This window comes from Lipophrys pholis (assembly GCF_963383615.2).
Source record: "Lipophrys pholis genome assembly, chromosome: 8".
In the NCBI taxonomy this organism is placed as follows: domain Eukaryota; kingdom Metazoa; phylum Chordata; class Actinopteri; order Blenniiformes; family Blenniidae; genus Lipophrys; species Lipophrys pholis.
This window is the reverse complement of record NC_137630.1, coordinates 621,571-644,565: the sequence shown is the minus strand read 5'-3', so window position 1 is coordinate 644,565 and position 22,995 is coordinate 621,571. Positions and strand designations below refer to the sequence as shown.

The 22,995-nt window shown below is 50.3% G+C and overlaps 1 protein-coding gene across 2 annotated transcripts in view; it reads right to left on the bottom strand.

Annotated features, from left to right (window-relative positions):
• plod1a (procollagen-lysine, 2-oxoglutarate 5-dioxygenase 1a) overlaps positions 1-22,592 on the bottom strand; it is a 32,764-nt gene extending 10,172 nt beyond the window's left edge. For both annotated transcript variants that reach the window (XM_080468893.1, XM_080468894.1), the window contains exons 1-10: positions 22,330-22,592; positions 20,579-20,670; positions 20,338-20,477; positions 19,997-20,160; positions 19,144-19,256; positions 17,400-17,463; positions 4,735-4,832; positions 3,938-4,039; positions 3,517-3,648; positions 2,119-2,240 (exon numbers count right to left, since the gene is read on the bottom strand). In XM_080468893.1, coding sequence (XP_080325019.1) covers positions 2,119-2,240; positions 3,517-3,648; positions 3,938-4,039; positions 4,735-4,832; positions 17,400-17,463; positions 19,144-19,256; positions 19,997-20,160; positions 20,338-20,477; positions 20,579-20,670; positions 22,330-22,426 — 1,124 coding nt within the window. In that variant the 5' untranslated portion in view covers positions 22,427-22,592. The remainder of the gene's footprint in view (positions 1-2,118; positions 2,241-3,516; positions 3,649-3,937; positions 4,040-4,734; positions 4,833-17,399; positions 17,464-19,143; positions 19,257-19,996; positions 20,161-20,337; positions 20,478-20,578; positions 20,671-22,329) is intronic.
• Positions 22,593-22,995: the final 403 nt, after the last annotated feature.

Here is a 22,995-nt window from a genome sequence, read left to right as displayed (position 1 = left end):
CTGCACTGTAACACACACTAACTGCACTGTAACACACACTAACTGCACTGTAACACACTCTAACGCCACTGTAACACATTCTAACGCCACTGTAACACATTCTAACTCCACTGTAACACAGACTAACTGCACTGTAACACAGACTAACTACACTGTAACACACTAACTGCACTGTAACACATTCTAACTACACTGTAACACAGACTAACTGCACTGTAACACATACTAACTGCACTGTAACACACACTAACTACACTGTAACAGACTAACTGCACTGTAACACACACTAACTGCACTGTAACACACTGACTACACTGTAACACACTAACTGCACTGTAACACAGACTAACTACACTGTAACACACACTGACTACACTGTAACACACACTAACTGCACTGTAACACACACTAACTACACTGTAACAGACTGACTGCACTGTAACACACACTAACTGCACTGTAACACAGACTAACTGCACTGTAACACACACTAACTGCACTGTAACACATTCTAACTACACTGTAACACACACTAACTGCACAGTAACACACAATAACTACACTGTAACACACTCTAACTGCACTGCAACACACACTAACTGCACTGTAACACATTCTAACTACACTGTAACACACACTAACTGCACTGTAACACATTCTAACTACACTGTAACACACTAACTACACTGTAACACACTCTAACTGCACTGCAACACACACAACACTAACTGCACTGTAACACACTCTAACTGCACTGTAACACACTCTAACTACACTGTAACACACTCTCACTGCACTGTAACACACTCTAACCGCACTGTAACACACTCTAACCGCACTGCAACACACACCACACTAACTGCACTGTAACACATTCTAACTACACTGTAACACACTCTAAGTACACTGTAACACATACTAACTGCACTGTAACACATTCTAACTACACTGTAACACACTGTAACTGCACTGTAACACACTCTAACTGCACTGCAACACACACCACACTAACTGCACTGTAACACACACTAACTGCACTGCAACACACTCTAACTGCACTGTAACACACACTAACTGCACTGCAACACACACCTGAAACAAACGAAACACTCACACTCCACTACAAGTCACTGTGATGACGTGTGATGATGACGTGTGACGACGTGTGACGACGTGTGACGACGTGTGACGAAGTGTGACGACGTGTGACGACGTGTGATGACATGTGATGATGACGTGTGATGACGTGTGATGACGTGTGACGACGTGTGACGACGTGTGACGAAATGTGATGATGACGTGTGATGACGTGATGACGTGAGACGACCTGTGTGATGACGTGTGACGACGTGTGATGACATGTGATGATGACGTGTGATGACGTGATGACGTGAGACGTGTGATGACCTGTGTGATGACGTGTGACGACGTGTGATGACATGTGATGACGACGTGTGACGACGTGTGACGACGTGTGATGACGTGTGATGATGACGTGTGATGATGTGATGACGTGAGACAACCTGTGTGATGACGTGTGATGGCCTGTGTGATGACGTGAGACGTGTGATGACCTGTGTGATGACGTGTGATGACATGTGATGACGTGTGACGACGTGTTATGACGTGTGATGACGTGTGACAATGTGAGACGACGTGTGATGACGTGAGACGATGTGTGATGGCGTGTGATGACATGTGATGATGAGATGGAACGTGTGATGACATGTAACATGTGGTAACGTGTGACGACGTGTAGCGACGTGTGACGTCATGTGATCATGACGTGTGACCCTGTGTGACGGCGTGAGATGATGTGTGACGTGTGATGACGTGTGATGATGACGTGTGATGATGACGTGTGATGAAGTGTGATGATGACGTGTGATGACGTGTGATGACGTGTGATGTGTGACGGTGTGTGATGACGTGTGACGACGTGTGACCTGTGATGACGTGTGATGATGACGTGTGATAGCGTGTGACGACGTGTGATGATGACGTGTGATGATGACGTGTGATGATGACGTGTGATGACGTGTGATGATGACGTGTGATAGCGTGTGACGACGTGTGATGGCGTATTGATCATATGAGCGGTGGTATCTAATAACTTACAAGAGCAGGTTGCGAGCGGCGGCTGTGTCCATCTCTTCTTCAGGCTCGACGATCTTGACGTTCTCATAAAGGTTCCCATGATTCTTCAGGAAAGTGTTGACATGTTGCTTATGATGAGGTTCCTACAGGGAAACAGGAAGTATCTTCTGCATGTATGACAATGATAGTACATTACACATTACTGACTTGTTTTTATCTTATAGGGATATAATATACTCTCCAGCCATTTCAAAGACTGACACAATGTAATAGCAAGATATTATACACATAGAATACAGAAGATGATTGTAATTTAATGCATGCTTTATTATATAAATTAAATAAAAAGTTTTTTTAAATAAACACCAGCTTTTATGAAATGTTCCTTGTGTCCTTTATGTGTTTCAGTTCCAAAGTACCATGTTGTTCCTTTATCAGAGTTTATGAGTTAAATATCAGTTACTATGACAACAAAGAATGAGAGGGTGAATCCTAATTGCACTTTAACCTTTTTCACCTGAGCTTATGGTGACAACAGTCACGAGCCAGATGGTTGTAGAAACTCAGTTTAGTTGTACTTTCTCTCATTGTAACGCTGCCCCCTGCTGGCTGTCTGCCACTACAGGAAGTCTTTCTCTCACTGTAACGCTGCCCCCTGCTGGCTGTCTGCCACTACAGGAAGTCTTTCTCTGACTGTAACGCTGCCCCCTGCTGGCTGTCTGCCACTACAGGAAGTCTTTCTCTCACTGTAACGCTGCCCCCTGCTGGCTGTCTGCCACTACCAGAAGTCAGCGCCTGTTGGCCATGCCGGTGACTCTACAGTTAAAGATTTTAAGGTCAGACTCAGACAGGTGTCCAGACCCAGTGGTGGTCTGCTCAGTCCAGGAAGTTGAGGAGGTGCTAGTCCACCTCCTGAACTAGGTCTGGGCTTGGTCTGCAGAAACTCTCCGGACAGGACCTGTTCCATTGGACTGTAGAGTCTGTTCTGTCCGACTGTAGGGTCTGTTCCGTCAGACTGTAGGGTCTGTTCTATCTGACTGTAGGGCCTGTTCCAATCCGACTGTAGAGTCTGTTCCGTCTGACTGTAGGACGTGTTCCATTTGACCGTAGGACCTGGTCCATCTGACTGTAGAATCTGGTCCGTCTAACTTTAGGGTCTGTTCCGTCTGACTATAGATCCTGTTCCGTCTGACTGTAGGACCTGGTCCATCTGACTGTAGGGCCTGTTCCATTTGACTGTAGAATCTGGTCCGCCTGACTGTAGGGTCTGTTCCATCTGACTTTATGGTCTGTTCCGCCCAACTCTAGGATCTGTCCCATCTTAGTGTAGCACCTGGTCCGACTGACTGTAAGGTCTGTTCCATCTGACTGTAGGACCTGTTCCGTCTGACTGTAGGGCCTGTTCATGTGTCCACTCACCTGGTTGTAGATGAAGAGTCTCATCCTGCTCTTCGGGAACTGGAGCTGCAGCAGACGTTCAAAGAAAACGCTGACGAACGGAGTCGGCTGCTGAATGAAGACGCCCATGACCACCAGGGGGAGCTCTGTCTCCTGACGGGGCCACACAGAGACAAGCTTCACACGCTGTGACCTGCAAAACCAGGTGACCGACCTGCAGACCAGGTGACCGACCTACAGAACCAGGTGACCGACCTGCAGAACCAGGTGACTGGCCTGCAGAACCAGGTGACCGACCTACAGAACCAGGTGACCGACCTGCAAAACCAGGTGACCGACCTGCAGAACCAGGTGACTGGCCTGCAGACCAGGTGACCGACCTGCAGACCAGGTGACTGACCTGCAGAACCAGGTGACCGACCTGCAGAACCAGGTGACTGACCTTCAGACCGGAGAGAGAGCGCAGGTTCTCCTCACAGATGCTGCAGCCTCCTTCAAAGGTCCAGATGTTGGGGATGTAGTTTCCCAGGTAGTTGATCTGCAGCTGGACACAGGTGACCAGAGTTACAGCGTAGAGCAACACCAAATAGAATTAATACACCTCCAAATATCAAGTAAAAGGATATCACGTCACACCGCCACCTTCACATCACACCTCCACCTCCACCATGTCACACCTCCACCACATCACACGTCCACCATCACCATGTCACACCTCCACCTTCACATCACACCTCCACCTCCACCATGTCACACCTCCACCACATAACACGTCCACCATCACCATGTCACACCTCCACCTTCACATCACACCTCCACCTCCACCACGTCACTGGACATTCTGAGAAGTTCATTGAGCCTACTGGAATCTCCACCCTCAGCCTGATGTCCCAGCATGCAACAGTACAGAGGATAGAGCCCTCCACCACAGACTCGTGTTAATCCGTCCCAGTCATGTTTTCATCTGTCACTTCTAATTCTGTCACTTCTGGACACACCAGTGGTTAGCGCTCCCGCCTCACAGCGAGAAAGTCGTGGGTTCAAACTTCTCGCTGTGGGTCTGTCTGGGTGGAGTTTGCATGTTCTCCCTGTGGGTTTCCTCCACGTTCACAAAAACATCCACTGAACCCGTTTGTTGGCTTCACTGTCACGTGACTCTGTTACTGATTGATCGTATTGATTACTGATCGTGAAGATGTCCCTTCTCATCCCTTCAGTCTGACGAATTCAGTTCAGTACCTTCGTTGGCCCGTTCCCATGGATGATGACAGGAAGTGTGTCATATAGCACATTTCTGGCTCGAACCCGGCCGTCCTCGAACTTCAGCACCACCTCATCTGGAACACACACACACACACACACACACACACACACACACACACACACACACACACACACACACACACACACACACACACACACACACACACACACACACACACACACACACACACACACACACACACACACACACACACACACACACACACACACACACACACACACACACACACACACATTAAAGGGGAACAGCAGGCAGTCCCAGTTGTTTTATAGAGTAACAATCTCTCTCCAGGCAGAACCAATCACTTCTTCTCCAGTTCGGTGCTGACTTCTTTAACGTTGTTGGTTCCGCCATAGAGCTAAACTCAGTTCTTGGTTCCGCCATAGAGCTAAACTCAGTTCTTGGTTCCGCCATAGAGCTAAACTCAGTTCTTGGTTCCGCCATAGAGCTAAACTCAGTTCTTGGTTCCGCCATAGAGCTAAACTCAGTTCTTGGTTCCGCCATAGAGCTAAACTCAGTTCTTGGTTCCGCCATAGAGCTAAACTCAGAGTTCTTGGTTCTACCATTTCAATTTCAATGTATTTATCTATCAGGGACAGTGCAATATACATCGAGAAAATCTGATGTGTTGCACATAGAGTATGTAGCTCAACACTAATTTGTAACTCTGGTCCCTGGAAGAGCTTTTCAGAGGGTGAAAGAGGAAACAACAGTACATACAACACCAAGATACATCAGACAAGCAGAAATACACAGAATACACAGAGTAAATATCCGATTCACAATTACATGTCATCATAAAACAGCAGCGGCCCCAGAGAGGAGGGTGGAGGAGGCGTGAAGCGGCCCCAGAGAGGAAGGTGGAGGAGGCGTGCAGCGGAGGACGGTGGAGGAGGCGTGAAGCGGCCCCAGAGAGGACGGTGGAGGAGGCATGCAGCGGCCCCAGAGAGGACGGTGGAGGAGGCGTGCAGCGGCCCCAGAGAGGAGGGTGGAGGAGGCGTGTAGCGGCCCCAGAGAGGAAGGTGGAGGAGGCATGCAGCGGCCCCAGAGAGGAGGGTGGAGGAGGCGTGCAGCGGCCCCAGAGAGGAGGGTGGAGGAGGCGTGCAGCGGCCCCAGAGAGGAAGGTGGAGGAGGCGTGCAGCGGCCCCAGAGAGGACGGTGGAGGAGGTGTGAAGCGGCCCCAGAGAGGAAGGTGGAGGAGGCATGCAGCGGCCCCAGAGAGGAGGGTGGAGGAGGCGTGCAGCGGCCCCAGAGAGGAGGGTGGAGGAGGCGTGCAGCGGCCCCAGAGAGGAAGGTGGAGGAGGCGTGCAGCGGCCCCAGAGAGGAGGGTGGAGGAGGCGTGCAGCGGCCCCAGAGAAGACGGTGGAGGAGGCGTGCAGCGGAGGACGGTGGAGGAGGTGTGAAGCGGCCCCAGAGAGGAAGGTGGAGGAGGCGTGCAGCGGCCCCAGAGAGGACGGTGGAGGAGGCGTGCAGCGGCCCCAGAGAGGAAGGTGGAGGAGGCGTGCAGCGGCCCCAGAGAGGAGGGTGGAGGAGGCGTGAAGCGGCCCCAGAGAAGACGGTGGAGGAGGCATGCAGCGGCCCCAGAGAGGAGGGTGGAGGAGGCGTGCAGCGGCCCCAGAGAGGAGGGTGGAGGAGGCGTGCAGCGGCCCCAGAGAGGAGGGTGGAGGAGGCGTGCAGCGGAGGACGGTGGAGGAGGCGTGAAGCGGCCCCAGAGAGGAAGGTGGAGGAGGCGTGCAGCGGCCCCAGAGAGGAGGGTGGAGGAGGCGTGCAGCGGCCCCAGAGAGGAGGGTGGAGGAGGCGTGCAGCGGCCCCAGAGAGGAGGGTGGAGGAGGCGTGCAGCGGCCCCAGAGAAGACGGTGGAGGAGGCGTGCAGCGGAGGACGGTGGAGGAGGCGTGAAGCGGCCCCAGAGAGGAAGGTGGAGGAGGCGTGCAGCGGCCCCAGAGAGGAGGGTGGAGGAGGCGTGAAGCGGCCCCAGAGAAGACGGTGGAGGAGGCATGCAGCGGCCCCAGAGAGGAAGGTGGAGGAGGCATGCAGCGGCCCCAGAGAGGAGGGTGGAGGAGGCGTGCAGCGGCCCCAGAGAGGAAGGTGGAGGAGGCGTGCAGCGGCCCCAGAGAGGAAGGTGGAGGAGGCGTGCAGCGGCCCCAGAGAGGAGGGTGGAGGAGGCGTGAAGCGGCCCCAGAGAAGACGGTGGAGGAGGCATGCAGCGGCCCCAGAGAGGAGGGTGGAGGAGGCGTGCAGCGGCCCCAGAGAGGAGGGTGGAGGAGGCGTGCAGCAGCCCCAGAGAAGACGGTGGAGGAGGCGTGCAGCGGAGGACGGTGGAGGAGGCGTGCAGCGGAGGAAGGTGGAGGAGGCGTGAAGCGGCCCCAGAGAGGAAGGTGGAGGAGGCGTGCAGCGGCCCCAGAGAGGAGGGTGGAGGAGGCGTGCAGCGGCCCCAGAGAAGACGGTGGAGGAGGCGTGCAGCGGAGGACGGTGGAGGAGGCGTGCAGCGGAGGAAGGTGGAGGAGGCGTGCAGCGGAGGACGGTGGAGGAGGCGTGAAGCGGCCCCAGAGAGGAAGGTGGAGGAGGCGTGCAGCGGCCCCAGAGAGGAGGGTGGAGGAGGCGTGAAGCGGCCCCAGAGAAGACGGTGGAGGAGGCATGCAGCGGCCCCAGAGAGGAAGGTGGAGGAGGCATGCAGCGGCCCCAGAGAGGACGGTGGAGGAGGCGTGCAGCGGCCCCAGAGAGGAGGGTGGAGGAGGCGTGCAGCGGCCCCAGAGAGGAGGGTGGAGGAGGCGTGCAGCGGCCCCAGAGAGGAGGGTGGAGGAGGCGTGCGTTCAGCTGCAGGACTTCACCCGGCTGCAGCAGCAGCTGATCGAGGCTCTCCTGCTGCAGAAGGACAAGAAAGTCGACCTCCTCGGTGCGCCGCTCCCTAGAAGAGGAGGAGGTGGTCCCCTCTCACACCAGCAAGTGGAGGCGACGCCAAGTCCAAGAGGGTAGAGTCCAGCTGGTGGGCGGAGGCTTGAGGCTGGAGTTCTTCTTGTGCGATTGTAAGTCCTTTAAATTGGTCTTTCTGTCTCGTTCCCTGGACCAACGGCTCTATGATGAGAGCAAATAGAGCGGCGCTCAGACGACCTCCCTGCCGGGGGCCTCCAGCCAGAGTCAGACTACCTGTTGAGGTGCCCCTGATCTGAATCCTGGCAGTGGGCTCCTCCTAGAGGGTTTGATAGAGTTACTAAAGGGACTAGACCTCCTGCCTGAAGGTCCTACACCTCTCATTGGGTTCCCATCACTCCCAGGACCTTGGTTAGTCTTCAGTCTCCTGATGTCTTCGTCCAGCTCTTCTCTTGTTATTGGAGAGGTGAGATCCTGGTTTTGGTTCGTCCCAGGAGGGGACATCCAGTTTGAACAAGTCGTTCTTAATCTCCGTTTTGTTTCTATTCTCAGGAGATGAGTAGAGTATTGTAGAGTAATCTCTAAAGGTCTGGTTCATGGATTATTTCATTGCTGGTTCCTTCTCTGGTTTTGTGTTCTGTACTTTGCCAGAGTCGCTCTGGTTTTGGGTCTGGATGGTTTCTTCTCCATCTCTTCAGATGCCATATTGTCCATGTCTTTCCTTATTATTTTTATTTGTCCTTTCAGCTGGTCACTTTTGTCTGTTTGTTGTTGTTTTTCTAGTTTCCTTAACTGTTGTTGTGATTTGTCATATTTAAACCTTTTCATTTTATTTATGTAAGATGTCCTTGAGACCAGACTGTCTCTCATTACTGCTTTGACAGGGGCTCAACCTCGTTGTCTCTATTTATGTTAATACATTCTTTAACCCTGTGTCTGTCCATAATGTCCATCTGAAAGTAATGTATTCTGGACTGTACCTTGTGAGTTACTGAGTAATGTGGAAAGTCCCTCTGTAGTGGGTGGAGGTCCCTCCACCCACCAAACAGGCTGGATTTGTTCATTAATGTGTGTCTTCTAATTCTTGTTGTGTCCATATTATAGTTTAAAATAATGTCCCAGTCCCCTGCACAGATTAGGATTCCCTCACTCAGTGATTGAAGTTGATCCAAACAGATAGTAGAAATGTTTGCTCACCCTCTGGTGCAGCGTATACATTCATTAGAGAGACTAAAACACTCTTTATCCTTCCTTTGACACTCACACATCTGTCCTCTGTCCATTCCCTCTTTGAATGTTATTACAATAACATGTTATTACACCTCTGTTTCTACTCTTCTTACATGAGCTGTAAAAAGAGTCCTAGAGCCCAGCTTTTAAAACTTTCCATGTTCTTTTGTTGATAAATGTGTTTCTTGCAGGAAGACGACACTCGGTTTAGTCTTTCTCAGGTTTGCTCTAACTTTGCTTGGCTTTATGGGGACACCAAGGCCATTCACATTTAGAGACATTCTATTATGTGTCACACTCATTTAACAAAGAACAGATCAATCGCCCCGTAAGCAAAGAAAAAACTGTGACAGTATCAGTGGAACATCTGACTTGAACAAAACAAAAACAGATTTCTCTTCTCCTCCATCACTGGTGGGTGGAGGGCAAAACCTCTCGTAAAGACAGGCCATATGAGTGGGCATAGTAGTGAAACTCCTACCAACCGATGTGTCCAACGGTCTCAGTCCTGTTAAACTACTACCAACCTATGTGTCCAACGGTCTCAGTCCTGTTAAACTACTACCAACCTATGTGTCCAATGGTCTCAGTCCTGTTAAACTACTACCAACCTATGTGTCCAACGGTCTCAGTCCTGTTAAACTACTACTAACCTATGTGTCCAACGGTCTCAGTCCTGTTAAACTACTACCAACCTATGTGTCCAACGGTCTCAGTCCTGTTAAACTACTACCAACCTATGTGTCCAACGGTCTCAGTCCTGTTAAACTACTACCAACCTATGTGTCCAATGACCTCAGTCCTGTTAAACTACTACCAACCTATGTGTCCAATGGTCTCAGTCCTGTTAAACTACTACCAACCTATGTGTCCAACGGTCTCAGTCCTGTTAAACTACTACTAACCTATGTGTCCAACGGTCTCAGTCCTGTTAAACTACTACCAACCTATGTGTCCAACGGTCTCAGTCCTGTTAAACTACTACCAACCTATGTGTCCAACGGTCTCAGTCCTGTTAAACTACTACCAACCTATGTGTCCAATGGTCTCAGTCCTGTTAAACTACTACCAACCTATGTGTCCAATGGTCTCAGTCCTGTTAAACTACTACCAACCTATGTGTCCAACGGTCTCAGTCCTGTTAAACTACTACTAACCTATGTGTCCAACGGTCTCAGTCCTGTTAAACTACTACCAACCTATGTGTCCAACGGTCTCAGTCCTGTTAAACTACTACCAACCTATGTGTCCAACGGTCTCAGTCCTGTTAAACTACTACCAACCTATGTGTCCAATGACCTCAGTCCTGTTAAACTACTACCAACCTATGTGTCCAATGGTCTCAGTCCTGTTAAACTACTACCAACCTATGTGTCCAACGGTCTCAGTCCTGTTAAACTACTACTAACCTATGTGTCCAACGGTCTCAGTCCTGTTAAACTACTACCAACCTATGTGTCCAACGGTCTCAGTCCTGTTAAACTACTACCAACCTATGTGTCCAACGGTCTCAGTCCTGTTAAACTACTACCAACCTATGTGTCCAACGGTCTCAGTCCTGTTAAACTACTACCAACCTATGTGTCCAACGACCTCAGTCCTGTTAAACTACTACCAACCTATGTGTCCAATGGTCTCAGTCCTGTTAAACTACTACCAACCTATGTGTCCAACGACCTCAGTCCTGTTAAACTACTACCAACCGATGTGTCTAACGGTCTCAGTCCTGTTAAACTACTACCAACCTATGTGTCCAACGGTCTCAGTCCTGTTTAACTCCTCCCAACCGATGTGTCCAACAGTCTCAGTCCTGTTAAACTACTACCAACCTATGTGTCCAACGACCTCAGTCCTGTTAAACTAATACCAAACTATGTGTCCAATGGTCTCAGTCCTGTTAAACTCCTACCAACCTATGTGTCCAACGGTCTCAGTCCCGTTAAACTACTACTAACCTATGTGTCCAACGGTCTCAGTCCTGTTAAACTCCTACCAACCTATGTGTCCAACGGTCTCAGTCTTGTTAAACTCCTCCCAACCGATGTGTCCAACAGTCTCAGTCCTGTTAAACTACTACCAACCTATGTGTCCAATGGTCTCAGTCCTGTTAAACTACTACCAACCTTTGTGTCCAACGGTCTCAGTCCTGTTAAACTACTACCAACCTATGTGTCCAACGACCTCAGTCCTGTTAAACTACTACCAACCTTTGTGTCCAACGGTCTCAGTCCTGTTAAACTACTACCAACCTATGTGTCCAACGACCTCAGTCCTGTTAAACTACTACTAACCTATGTGTCCAACGGTGTCAGTCCTATTAAAGTCCTCCCAACCGATGTGTCCAACGGTCTCAGTCCTGTTAAACTACTACTAACCGATGTGTCCAACGGTCTCAGTCCTGTTAAACTACTACCAACCTATGTGTCCAACGGTCTCAGTCTTGTTAAACTCCTCCCAACCGATGTGTCCAACGGTCTCAGTCCTGTTAAACTACTACCAACCTATGTGTCCAACGGCCTCAGTCCTGTTAAACTACTACCAACCTATGTGTCCAATGGTCTCAGTCCTATTAAACTCCTCCCAACCGATGTGTCCAACGGTCTCAGTCCTGTTAAACTACTGCCAACCTATGTGTCCAATGGTCTCAGTCCTATTAAACTCCTCCCAACCGATGTGTCCAACGGTCTCAGTCCTGTTAAACTACTACTAACCTATGTGTCCAACGGGGTCAGTCCTATTAAACTCCTCCCAACCGATGTGTCCAACGGTCTCAGTCCTGTTAAACTACTACTAACCTATGTGTCCAACGGTCTCAGTCTTGTTAAACTCCTACCAACCTATGTGTCCAACGGCCTCAGTCCTGTTAAACTACTACCAACCTGTGTCCAACGGTCTCAGTCCTGTTAAACTACGACTAACCTATGTGTCCAACCGTCTCAGTCCTGTTAAACTACTACCAACCTGTGTCCAACGGTCTCAGTCCTGTTAAACTCCTCCCAACCGATGTGTCCAACAGTCTCAGTCCTGTTAAACTACTACCAACCTGTGTCCATCGGTCTCAGTCCTGTTAAACTACTACCAACCGATGTGTCCAACGACCTCAGTCCTGTTAAACTACTACCAACCTATGTGTCCAATGGTCTCAGTCCTGTTAAACTCCTACCAACCTATGTGTCCAACGGTCTCAGTCTTGTTAAACTACTACCAACCTATGTGTCCAACGGCCTCAGTCCTGTTAAACTACTACCAACCTATGTGTCCAATGGTCTCAGTCCTGTTAAACTACTACCAACCTATGTGTCCAACGGCCTCAGTCCTGTTAAACTACTACCAACCTATGTGTCCAATGGTCTCAGTCCTATTAAACTCCTCCCAACCGATGTGTCCAACGGTCTCAGTCCTGTTAAACTACTACCAACCTATGTGTCCAACGGCCTCAGTCCTGTTAAACTACTACTAACCTATGTGTCCAACGGTCTCAGTCTTGTTAAACTCCTCCCAACCTATGTGTCCAACGGTCTCAGTCCTATTAAACTCCTCCCAACCGATGTGTCCAACGGTCCATGTCCATGGTATCACTGCTCCTGTCACTCTGTGGGGCTCCTCTGGAACTCCCGGAGTCTGTCCTTCGCTGTCTCAGCTGCAGTAGGTGTCGTTCATGGGTTCCAGCCCAGCTGCTCTTTTGGCCGGGTCACCCCGGGTCCTCCTCATCCGTCGCAGCATGCACGTCCACCCTGCAGCCCCGTCTCTGCAGCTCCCGCCCCGCGGCATGCACGCTTGTGTAGGTCCCAGTGGATTCTCATACTGGTGTAGGGGGTCTGGAACCGTATGCCCTTCACCTTCAGGCATTCACCTCCTTGTGTTCCCAACGCTTCTGTAGGATCTCTGCAGCATAGTCATGATCAAAGAGCAGCGGGCGGTTGCCAAGTTTCTATCTTACCCCGTTTCCAGGCTTCTCTTAACACGGTTCCTTTAGTGGTGAATGAGGTTCATGATGAGGGGTCTCGGGGGGCCTCTGGTCTTGGTTTCGGAGCGATGAGCCCGCTGTATCTTCAGGTCCATGTCTGGGTGGTGGCAGCTCTCGTTTGAGACGCTCTGAAACGAAGCGCATCACAGAGCCTCCCTCTTCGCCCTCGCCAACTCCGAAGATGCAGATAGATATTGGTTCTTCTTGGACTCCAGATCTGGACTCCAGATCTGGAGTCCAGATCTGGACTCCAGATCTGTCCGTTTGTGTTGCTGAGTTTTCTGGCGCTTTATAACTGTTGTGAGCGCTTCGGTCATTTCCACGGCCATGTCCTCCACTTGTCCCACTCATGTCTCTGTCTCACCCACTCGCTCCTTCAGCCCCTGCAGTTCTTGGGCTGAACCATCGAGTTTCCTGCTCCCTGCTGTGCCAAAGGAGTTAATGTCCCTTCTCAGGTTGTCGTCGTCCCTCTGCAGCTCAGATTAGGTCTCCCAACGTAATACTGGTTCCGGGGCGTCCTGTAGCTCCCCTGTGAGCTTGTGAGGCTACTTTGCTGTTTTTATCTGTTGAGTCTTTTTGTTTCAGTTTCTTTCTTTATCTCAATGTTGACTTTCTACTGGAGTAACCAGTCTTTTCACAAAGTCATTGACTCTACGCTGGGAGCCTCTGTCCACACGTCCTTCTTCTCCATCGAGCAACTGCAAGGCCCTACGTTTGGTTTTTGTTTTCATTTACAAAAGAATGATTTTGGAAAGGCCTGACTCTGCGTGTCGGTGGGGGAACCCGACGGTGGCCCGCGCGCTGAGACTCAGTGTGGACGTCTCACTGTAAAGACTGAAGTCAGGACTAAACTGGAGAGAAAGTCTGAAGATTCAGATCAAAACAGAATCTGGACCTGGGACTTTACATTTGCTGCTGGAAGGGGCTCCCCACTAGAAGAGCTCTCTCTGTAAAAGTGAGATGTGAGTCTGGAAGCAGCTTTTAAGAGGGTGTTTATGGGAGGAGCAGGTCTCAGGGTCCAATCGTCTCTGGATCCAGCTGTTCACACTGGCCCGACAAATTCCTTCCTTAGCCTCAGAGGGAAACATGCCAAAGTCTCACTGAGACTGGAGTTCATGTCTGAACGTGTAGCTGCTCCTGAAATACTTCTAGTGTGAAGCTCTGGTCTCTGCACAACGTCAACTTCTGGATCAGAACCAGGTCACGGATTATCACAACCACTGCAAGATGGAATGCGTTGGCTGGATTACTCCATGTCAGAACATGTACAGCACACCTATACTTGACCAATCGCAACAACTACGATGAAGAAAACATTCTTCTTTGATTAGACTGAAGGCCTGAGGTAGCTGCAGTAGGTTTAACTGCTGGTTCAACTCCAACTGCCCAGAACCAGCAACAACAACTCCGAAAACGACAGGTAGCTTCATGAAGAGGCTGAGAACCTGATTAGCCCTCTGGTTCACCTGAAGTCCACTGCTGACCTGTGGGGGGCAGTGCTGAGCAACCTGAAGTCCACTGCTGACCTTGTGGGGGGCAGTGCTGAGCAACCTGAAGTCCACTGCTGACCTGTGGGGGGCAGCGCTGAGGTATATGAGGGTCTTATTATCTTGATGAACCAGGCTGGACAGGAAGTGGAGGAGGACGCCTATGTGAGCTCAGGAGGCGGAGCTGCAGCATGAGCCTCTGTTCTGTGACACAGCTTAAACTTTGTCATCATAAACACCAGATCCTGCTGAAGCTCCGCCCCTCCTGTTACTGAGAGGAGGAGCTCCTGCTGAAGCTCCGCCCCTCCTGTTACTGAGAGGAGGGGCTGCTGCTGAAGCTCCGCCCCTCCTGTTACTGAGAGGAGGAGCTCCTGCTGAAGCTCCGCCTCCTGTTACTGAGAGGAGGGGCTGCTGCTGAAGCTCCGCCCCTCCTGTTACTGAGAGGAGGAGCTCCTGCTGAAGCTCCGCCCCTCCTGTTACTGAGAGGAGGGGCTGCTGCTGAAGCTCCGCCTCCTGTTACTGAGAGGAGGGGCTGCTGCTGAAGCTCCACCCCTCCTGTTACTGAGAGGAGGGGCTGCTGCTGAAGCTCCGCCCCTCCTGTTACTGAGAGGAGGAGCTCCTGCTGAAGCTCCGCCCCTCCTGTTACTGAGAGGAGGGGCTGCTGCTGAAGCTCCGCCTCCTGTTACTGAGAGGAGGGGCTGCTGCTGAAGCTCCGCCCCTCCTGTTACTGAGAGGAGGAGCTCCTGCTGAAGCTCCGCCCCTCCTGTTACTGAGAGGAGGAGCTCCTGCTGAAGCTCCGCCCCTCCTGTTACTGAGAGCAGCATCTGCACTTCGTCTGAACACCACGGGGAAAGTGTCGCACCACATTTCAATAAACCAGTTCACTAAACAACCAGTGAGCACAAAGCGGTGGATGAGAAGAACAATGGAGCACCCTCCATGGTGTTGGTGGCAGACAGGTAATTAATCACCCGATTCCCATCAGGTGATTAATTACCTGTCTGCCAATAAAGGAGGAGCCCAGAGACCCAGAGTGACAGGCGGAGGAGACACACTGGAAAGAGCACGAAAGAGGAGCCGTGTGTCTGAAGTTAGGTTTAGTTTTGCTTTCAGGTGTTGGTGTTAAGGTGTTGGTGTTAAGATGTTAGTGTTGAGATGTTGGTGTTGAGATGTTGGTGTTGATGTTGGTGTTGATGTTGGTGTTGATGTTGAGATGTTAGTGTTGAGGTGTTGGTGTTGAGGTGTTGGTGTTGAGATGTTGGTGTGTTGGTGTTGAGGTGTTGGTGTTGAGATGTTGGTGTTGAGATGTTGGTGTTGAGATGTTGGTGTTGATGTTGGTGTTGAGATGTTAGTGTTGAGGTGTTGGTGTTGAGGTGTTGGTGTTGAGATGTTAGTGTTGAGGTGTTGGTGTTGAGATGTTGGTGTTGAGATGTTGGTGTTGAGGTGTTGGTGTTGAGATGTTGGTGTTGAGATGTTGGTGTTGATGTTGGTGTTGAGATGTTAGTGTTGAGGTGTTGGTGTTGAGGTGTTGGTGTTGAGATGTTAGTGTTGAGGTGTTGGTGTTGAGATGTTGGTGTTGAGATGTTAGTGTTGAGGTGTTGGTGTTGAGATGTTGGTGTTGAGATGTTAGTGTTGAGGTGTTGGTGTTGAGATGTTGGTGTTGAGATGTTGATGTTGGTGTTGAGATGTTGGTGTTGAGGTGTTGGTGTTGAGATGTTGGTGTTGAGATGTTGGTGTTGAGATGTTAGTGTTGAGGTGTTGAGATGTTGATGTTGGTGTTGAGGTGTTGGTGTTGAGATGTTGGTGTTGAGATGTTGATGTTGGTGTTGAGGTGTTGATGTTGAGATGTTAGTGTTGAGGTGTTGGTGTTGAGATGTTGGTGTTGATGTTGGTGTTGAGATGTTAGTGTTGAGGTGTTGGTGTTGAGGTGTTGGTGTTGAGGTGTTGGTGTTGAGGTGTTGGTGTTGAGATGTTGGTGTTGAGATGTTGGTGTTGAGGTGTTGAGATGTTGATGTTGGTGTTGATGTTGGTGCTGAGGTGTTGGTGTTGAGATGTTGGTGTTGAGATGTTGATGTTGGGGTTGAGATGTTGGTGTTGAGATGTTAGTGTTGAGGTGTTGAGATGTTGATGTTGGTGTTGATGTTGGTGTTGAGATGTTGGTGTTGAGGTGTTGAGATGTTGATGTTGGTGTTGAGGTGTTGGTGTTGAGATGTTGGTGTTGATGTGTTGGTGTTGAGGTGTTGGTGTTGAGATGTTGGTGTTGATGTTGGTGTTGATGTGTTGGTGTTGAGGTGTTGGTGTTGAGGTGTTGGTGTTGAGATGTTGGTGTTGAGGTGTTGGTGTTGAGGTGTTGAGATGTTGATGTTGGTGTTGAGATGTTGGTGTTGAGGTGTTGAGATGTTGGTGTTGGTGTTGGTGTTGATGTGTTGATGTGTTGATGTGTTGGTGTTGAGGTGTTGGTGTTGAGATGTTGAGGTGTTGGTGTTGATGTTGGTGTTGAGATGTTGGTGTTGAGATGTTGAGGTGTTGAGGTGTTGAGATGTTTATGTTGATGTTGGTGTTGAGGTGTTGGTGTTGAGGTGTTGGTGTGTTGGTGTTGAGGTGTTTGTGTTGATGTGTTGGTGTTGATGTGTTGGTGTTGATGTGTTGGTGTTGAGGTGTTGAGGTGTTGGTGTGTTGGTGTGTTGGTGTTGAGGTGTTTGTGTTGATGTGTTGGTGTTGATGTGTTGGTGTTGATGTGTTGGTGTTGATGTGTTGGTGTTGAGGTGTTGGTGTTGGTGTGTTGGTGTTGAGGTGTTGGTGTTGAGGTGTTGGTGTTGGTGTGTTGGTGTTGAGGTGTTGGTGTTGGTGTTGAGGTGTTGGTGTGTTGGTGTTTGTGTGTTGGTGTTGAGGTGTTGGTGTTGAGGTGTTGGTGTTGAGGTGTTGGTGTGTTGGTGTTGAGGTGTTGGTGTGTTGGTGTTGAGGTGTTGGTGTTGGTGTTGAGGTGTTGGTGTGTTGGTGTTTGTGTGTTGGTGTTGAGGTGTTGGTGTTGAGGTGTTGGTGTTGAGGTGTTGAGGTGTCACTCACCCACAGCACCATGCAGGTTCTGGAACAGTCTGCACTTGCTGTCCAGGGTGATGTTAAAGGTCTTCTGGAAGATGGAAGCACAGATGTTGAGGAGGAAAGGTGAGAACGTGCACAGCCTCAGGATCAACAGTCAGAAGAAGCAGAGACCAGCAGGTGACAAAACAAGGAGACGGACTAAAATCCGTTCCTCAGCACCTCTCCTGCTCCAGACACGTCACCGTACAGTACTGAACGGAACAGTTTGGGCCACTGAGGAAAAACATTATTCTGACTTTTTCTGAAGCCCAAACTCTTCCGCAGTACTCCTGTCAGGGCTCAGTCTGTCATCTAATTGGCCCTTGGCTAAGCCCCACCCCCAATACAGCATTCAACTACCAACTGTCCTGAACAGCCGACTCAGACATTCTCAGTGGAAAACTCAGTAGAGAAGGTGGGTGGAGCAACATGGTGCATGAAGCAGAGAGCAGAGGAACCCTGAGGAGGAACCAGAGGAACCCTCAGGAGGAACCCTCAGGAGGAACCCTCAGGAGGAACCCTCAGGAGGAACCCTGAGGAGGAACCAGGAGGTTCACTTCGTCCTGTTTCCCAGGAGGTGTGAAGCTGGGAGTCAGAACTCAAACTCAGCACCACGTCAAGAAACAAGGACGCCGACATTTGTTCCAAAGTAAAGCAAAGTCAGTAGAGTGGTAGTGATCTGCCTAGTAGAGTGGTAGTGATCTGCTCAGCAGAGTGGTAGTGATCTGCCTAGTAGAGTGGTAGTGATCTGCCTAGTAGAGTGGTAGTGATCTGCTCAGCAGAGTGGTAGTGATCTGCCTAGTAGAGTGGTAGTGATCTGCCTAGTAGAGTGGTAGTGATCTGCTCAGCAGAGTGGTAGTGATCTGCCTAGTAGAGTGGTAGTGATCTGCCTAGTAGAGTGGTAGTGATCTGCTCAGTAGAGTGGTAGTGATCTGCCTAGTAGAGTGGTAGTGATCTGCTCAGTAGAGTGGTAGTGATCTGCCTAGTAGAGTGGTAGTGATCTGCTCAGTAGAGTGCTAGTGATCTGCTCAGTAGAGTGGTAGTGATCTGCTCAGTAGAGTGGTAGTGATCTGCTCAGCAGAGTGCTAGTGATCTGCTCAGTAGAGTGCTAGTGATCTGCTCAGTAGAGTGGTAGTGATCTGCTCAGCAGAGTGCTAGTGATCTGCTCAGTAGAGTGCTAGTGATCTGCTCAGTAGAGTGCTAGTGATCTGCTCAGTAGAGTGGTAGTGATCTGCCTAGTAGAGTGGTAGTGATCTGCCTAGTAGAGTGGTAGTGATCTGCTCAGTAGAGTGGTAGTGATCTGCCTAGTAGAGTGGTAGTGATCTGCTCAGTAGAGTGGTAGTGATCTGCTCAGTAGAGTGCTAGTGATCTGCTCAGTAGAGTGGTAGTGATCTGCTCAGTAGAGTGGTAGTGATCTGCCTAGTAGAGTGGTAGTGATCTGCTCGTAGGACATCAATCAACACCAGCAGCGGCGAGCTCAGCTGACGTAGCTCCGCCTCTAACTCAGTCTCTTCTATGTCCCTCTTGAAAGTTTGTACGAAGCATCCACTGCATCATGTGACCGACCGGATCACCTTTGAAACCGGTTTGGGAAACACGTCCTGTCCACCTTAGCAAACGGAACGAAGGGGGCGGGGCTTAGCAGGAGCTCAGCCAAAGGTCCGCTGCAGTAAAGGTATAGAAGGTGTTTCCTGAAAGTGAACACTGAGCACAAAGAAAGAGGACTCACTCTTTTCGCTGGATCTGTGTAAATCCTGGTGAAGAACAGCTGGTCGCTGTCGCTGTCGTCTCCATTCCAGGGGGACAGCATCTCTCTGAGGCTGGGCAGGTAACCCATGAAACCTGGAGGAGGAGGAGGACAGGAAGGACGTGCTCATATAAACCAGTTTCCAACTCCTCTAACGAGCACCAGGTGGACTCTGGAAGGTTTTATGGTCTCGGCCGCCTGCTGACGAAAGACGACTGTAAAAGTGAAATGTGCCACATCAGCAGCAGCTTCACAAGAACCTGTGTCGCCACCTCAGTGTGTTGTGTTGCATGCTGGGACGTCCTCAGTGTGTTGTGTTGCATGCTGGGACGTCCTCAGTGTGTTGTGTTCCATGCTGGGACGTCCTCAGTGTGTTGTGTTCCATGCTGGGACGTCCTCAGTGTGTTGTGTTGCATGCTGGGACGTCCTCAGTGTGTTGTGTTTCATGCTGGGACATCCTCAGTGTTGCATGCTGGGATGTCCTCAGTGTTTCATGCTGGGACGTCCTCAGTGTTTCATGCTGGGATGTCCTCAGTGTTTCATGCTGGGACGTCCTCAGTGTCCTCAGTGTTTCATGCTGGGAGGTCCTCAGTGTTTCATGCTGGGATGTCCTCAGTGTTGCATGCTGGGATGTCCTCAGTGTTTCATGCTGGGACGTCCTCAGTGTCCTCAGTGTTTCATGCTGGGACGTCCTCAGTGTTGAATCTAACAGGTTCCACCTTAAAAAGCTTCTATTGATTCAGTAACTCAGTGAAGTGAAGTCATAGACTCTCATCTAGACCACCTGGACCCCCTGGAACATGGTGCACAGCAGCAGGGGGCCTGGTGGACCTACCCCCGGAGCCCAGGAAGCGGTTGCCCTCCCTGACGGGGGGGTGTTTGTCCTCCAGGTGTCGGTCTGGCCAGACCAGGGTCTGGGACGAGAAGACCACCTGGTGCCGGGTCTGGTGGAACTTCTTTAGCAGCTCTTTGGGGTCTGAGGCCAGAACCACATCGTAGCTGTGAGGAAACAGGAAGTCCAGAGTTTGTGTGAAGCACAACACACACACACACACACACACACACACACACACACACACACACACACACACACACACACACACACACACACACACACACACACACACACACACACACACACACACACACACACACACAGAGGAAGTTCCTCTCTACCTGTCAATAAACAGGATGATCTGGTCCTGGTCTTGGTCCTTCATGTGATCCAGGGCGGACTTCAGGAGTCTCACCTTCTGTCCTCCTCCTGGAGCAGACATGTGGTCTCCTCCCTCCCACGGCTCCCCTCGGCCCAGAACCTGCAAACACACCAGCTGCTGGTCTGAGGAGAACTAGAACCAGCAGAACCAGCAGGACCCTGTCAGATCAGAAGCAGTTCTGGTCCAGCAGAACCTCTTACCTTCACGCTGTAGTTGAAATGTTCAGCAGACCTCAAGAAACGCCTGAAGCCGTCAGTCTCTCTGGTTGCCACGGTAACCAGCAGAAGGTTTCCTGAAAGACACAACGTAACGGAACTCAGGAACCTGCAAAACCAGGACCAGAGGAGAGCATCAGATAAAAGAGAGCAGAAGATAAAGGAGAGCAGCAGGTGGAGACCAGCTGATGGAGAGCAGCAGATAAAGGAGAACAGCTGATAAGAGATAATCAGATAAAAGAGAGCAGCTGATAAAGGAGAACAGCAGCTGATGGGAGCAGCTGATGGAGAGCAGCAGATAAAGGAGAACAGCCGATAAGAGATAATCAGATAAAAGAGAGCAGCTGATAAAGGAGAACAGCAGGTAGAGAGCAGCTGATGGAGAGCAGCAGATAAAGGAGAACAGCTGATAAAATAGATAATCAGATAAAAGAGAGCAGCTGATAAAGGAGAACAGCAGGTGGAGAGCAGCTGATGGAGAGCAGCAGATAAAGGAGAACAGCCGATAAGAGATAATCAGATAAAAGAGAGCAGCTGATAAAGGAGAACAGCAGGTAGAGAGCAGCTGATGGAGAGCAGCAGATAAAGGAGAACAGCTGATAAAATAGACAATCAGATAAAAGAGAGCAGCTGATAAAGGAGAACAGCAGGTGGAGAGCAGCAGGTGGAGAGCAGCTGATGGAGAGCAGCTGATGGAGAGCAGCAGATAAAGGAGAACAGCCGATAAGAGATAATCAGATAAAAGAGAGCAGCTGATAAAGGAGAACAGCAGGTAGAGAGCAGCTGATGGAGAGCAGCAGATAAAGGAGAACAGCCGATAAGAGATAATCAGATAAAAGAGAGCAGCTGATAAAGGAGAACAGCAGGTGGAGAGCAGCTGATGGAGAGCAGCAGATAAAGGAAAGCAATATGTGGAGAGCAGCTGATGGAGAGCAGCAGATAAAAGAGACAGTCAGATAAAAGAGAGCAGCTGATAAAGTAGAGCAGTGGGTGGAGAGCAGCTGACGGAGATCATCAGACATAGGAGATCATCAGATAAAGGAAAGCAGCAGATGAAGGAGAGCAGCAGATAAAGGAGAGCAGCCATCATGTAAACAATCTAAACTTCATTGGAGCATCAAAACATTGAAGGTTTTTCATCAGTTTGACCTGAAAGTAGAAAAGAGTCAAAAGTTCTTCCACTGAGGCTGCAACACACGCACACACACACACATACACACATATACACACACACACACACACACACACACATATACACACACACACACACACATATACACACACACACACACACACACACATATATACATATACACACACACACACACACAAACACACACACACACACACACACACACACACATATACACACACATACACACAAACACACACACACACACACACACACACACACACACACACACACACACACACACACACACACACACACACACACACACACACACACACACACACACACACACGTCTGCAGCAGCAGTTCCGTCCACGTCAGCAGAGAAACTTCTCGCAGCTCCGCTTCTTGAAAGAAACATAAAGTTTCTAAAAACTTCCAAACACCGAGCGACGCACCCGGATACCGGATACCCGGGCACCGAGCACCGGATACCCGGGCACCGAGCACCGGAGAGCGGGCACCGAGCACCGAGGTTCCTCGGCAGTCTGACCCGCACACACGCTGTGTGGAGCGGACAGACAGAGCTCGGAGCTCCGCTTACCTCCAGCTGGCTGCTGCTCGCAGGCTGCCAGAGGAAGTCCTGCAGCCAGGAGGACCAGGACCGGGACCAGGTCCTTCTTCCAGTAGGTCCGGTTCATCTCCACACTGCAGCCTGAAGGTTTAATAAGAGGAAAGAAACAAGAATCCTCCAGGAACAACTGCTCTCTCTCTCTCTCTCTCTCGCTCGCTCTCTCTCTCGCTCTCTCTCTCTCTCTCTCTCTCTCTCTCTCTCTCTCTCTCTCTCTCTCTCTCCCCCACCTCTCGCGCTCTGCTCCCACACACTCCACTTCAGGAAGAGCCCCCCCCCCTGAACATGAGGACTTGCACGTAGACTCCAAACTGAGTCCCTGTCAGTTCTGTTGTTCTGGTTGTGGTTCTTCATGTTCTGTGGACATTAAAAGTCAGTGTGTTGCTGCTGCTGGGAGCTCCAACAGTTTAATGGAACTTTGCTTTGTAGAGTCCTGGTCTGAATGGGAGCAGGAGAGGAGGAAACATCTGGAGAGCGAATCCAATATATAGATAAAAGATATATACTTTAACTGTTGTCACAACTCTGAGGAAAAATGTCAGAATGAAACAAATGAAGACATGGTTTGGTCCTAATCGTCTTCTGACTCAAACACATTTATTAAAATTTATATTGTCATTATCATCAAAATATGATGGT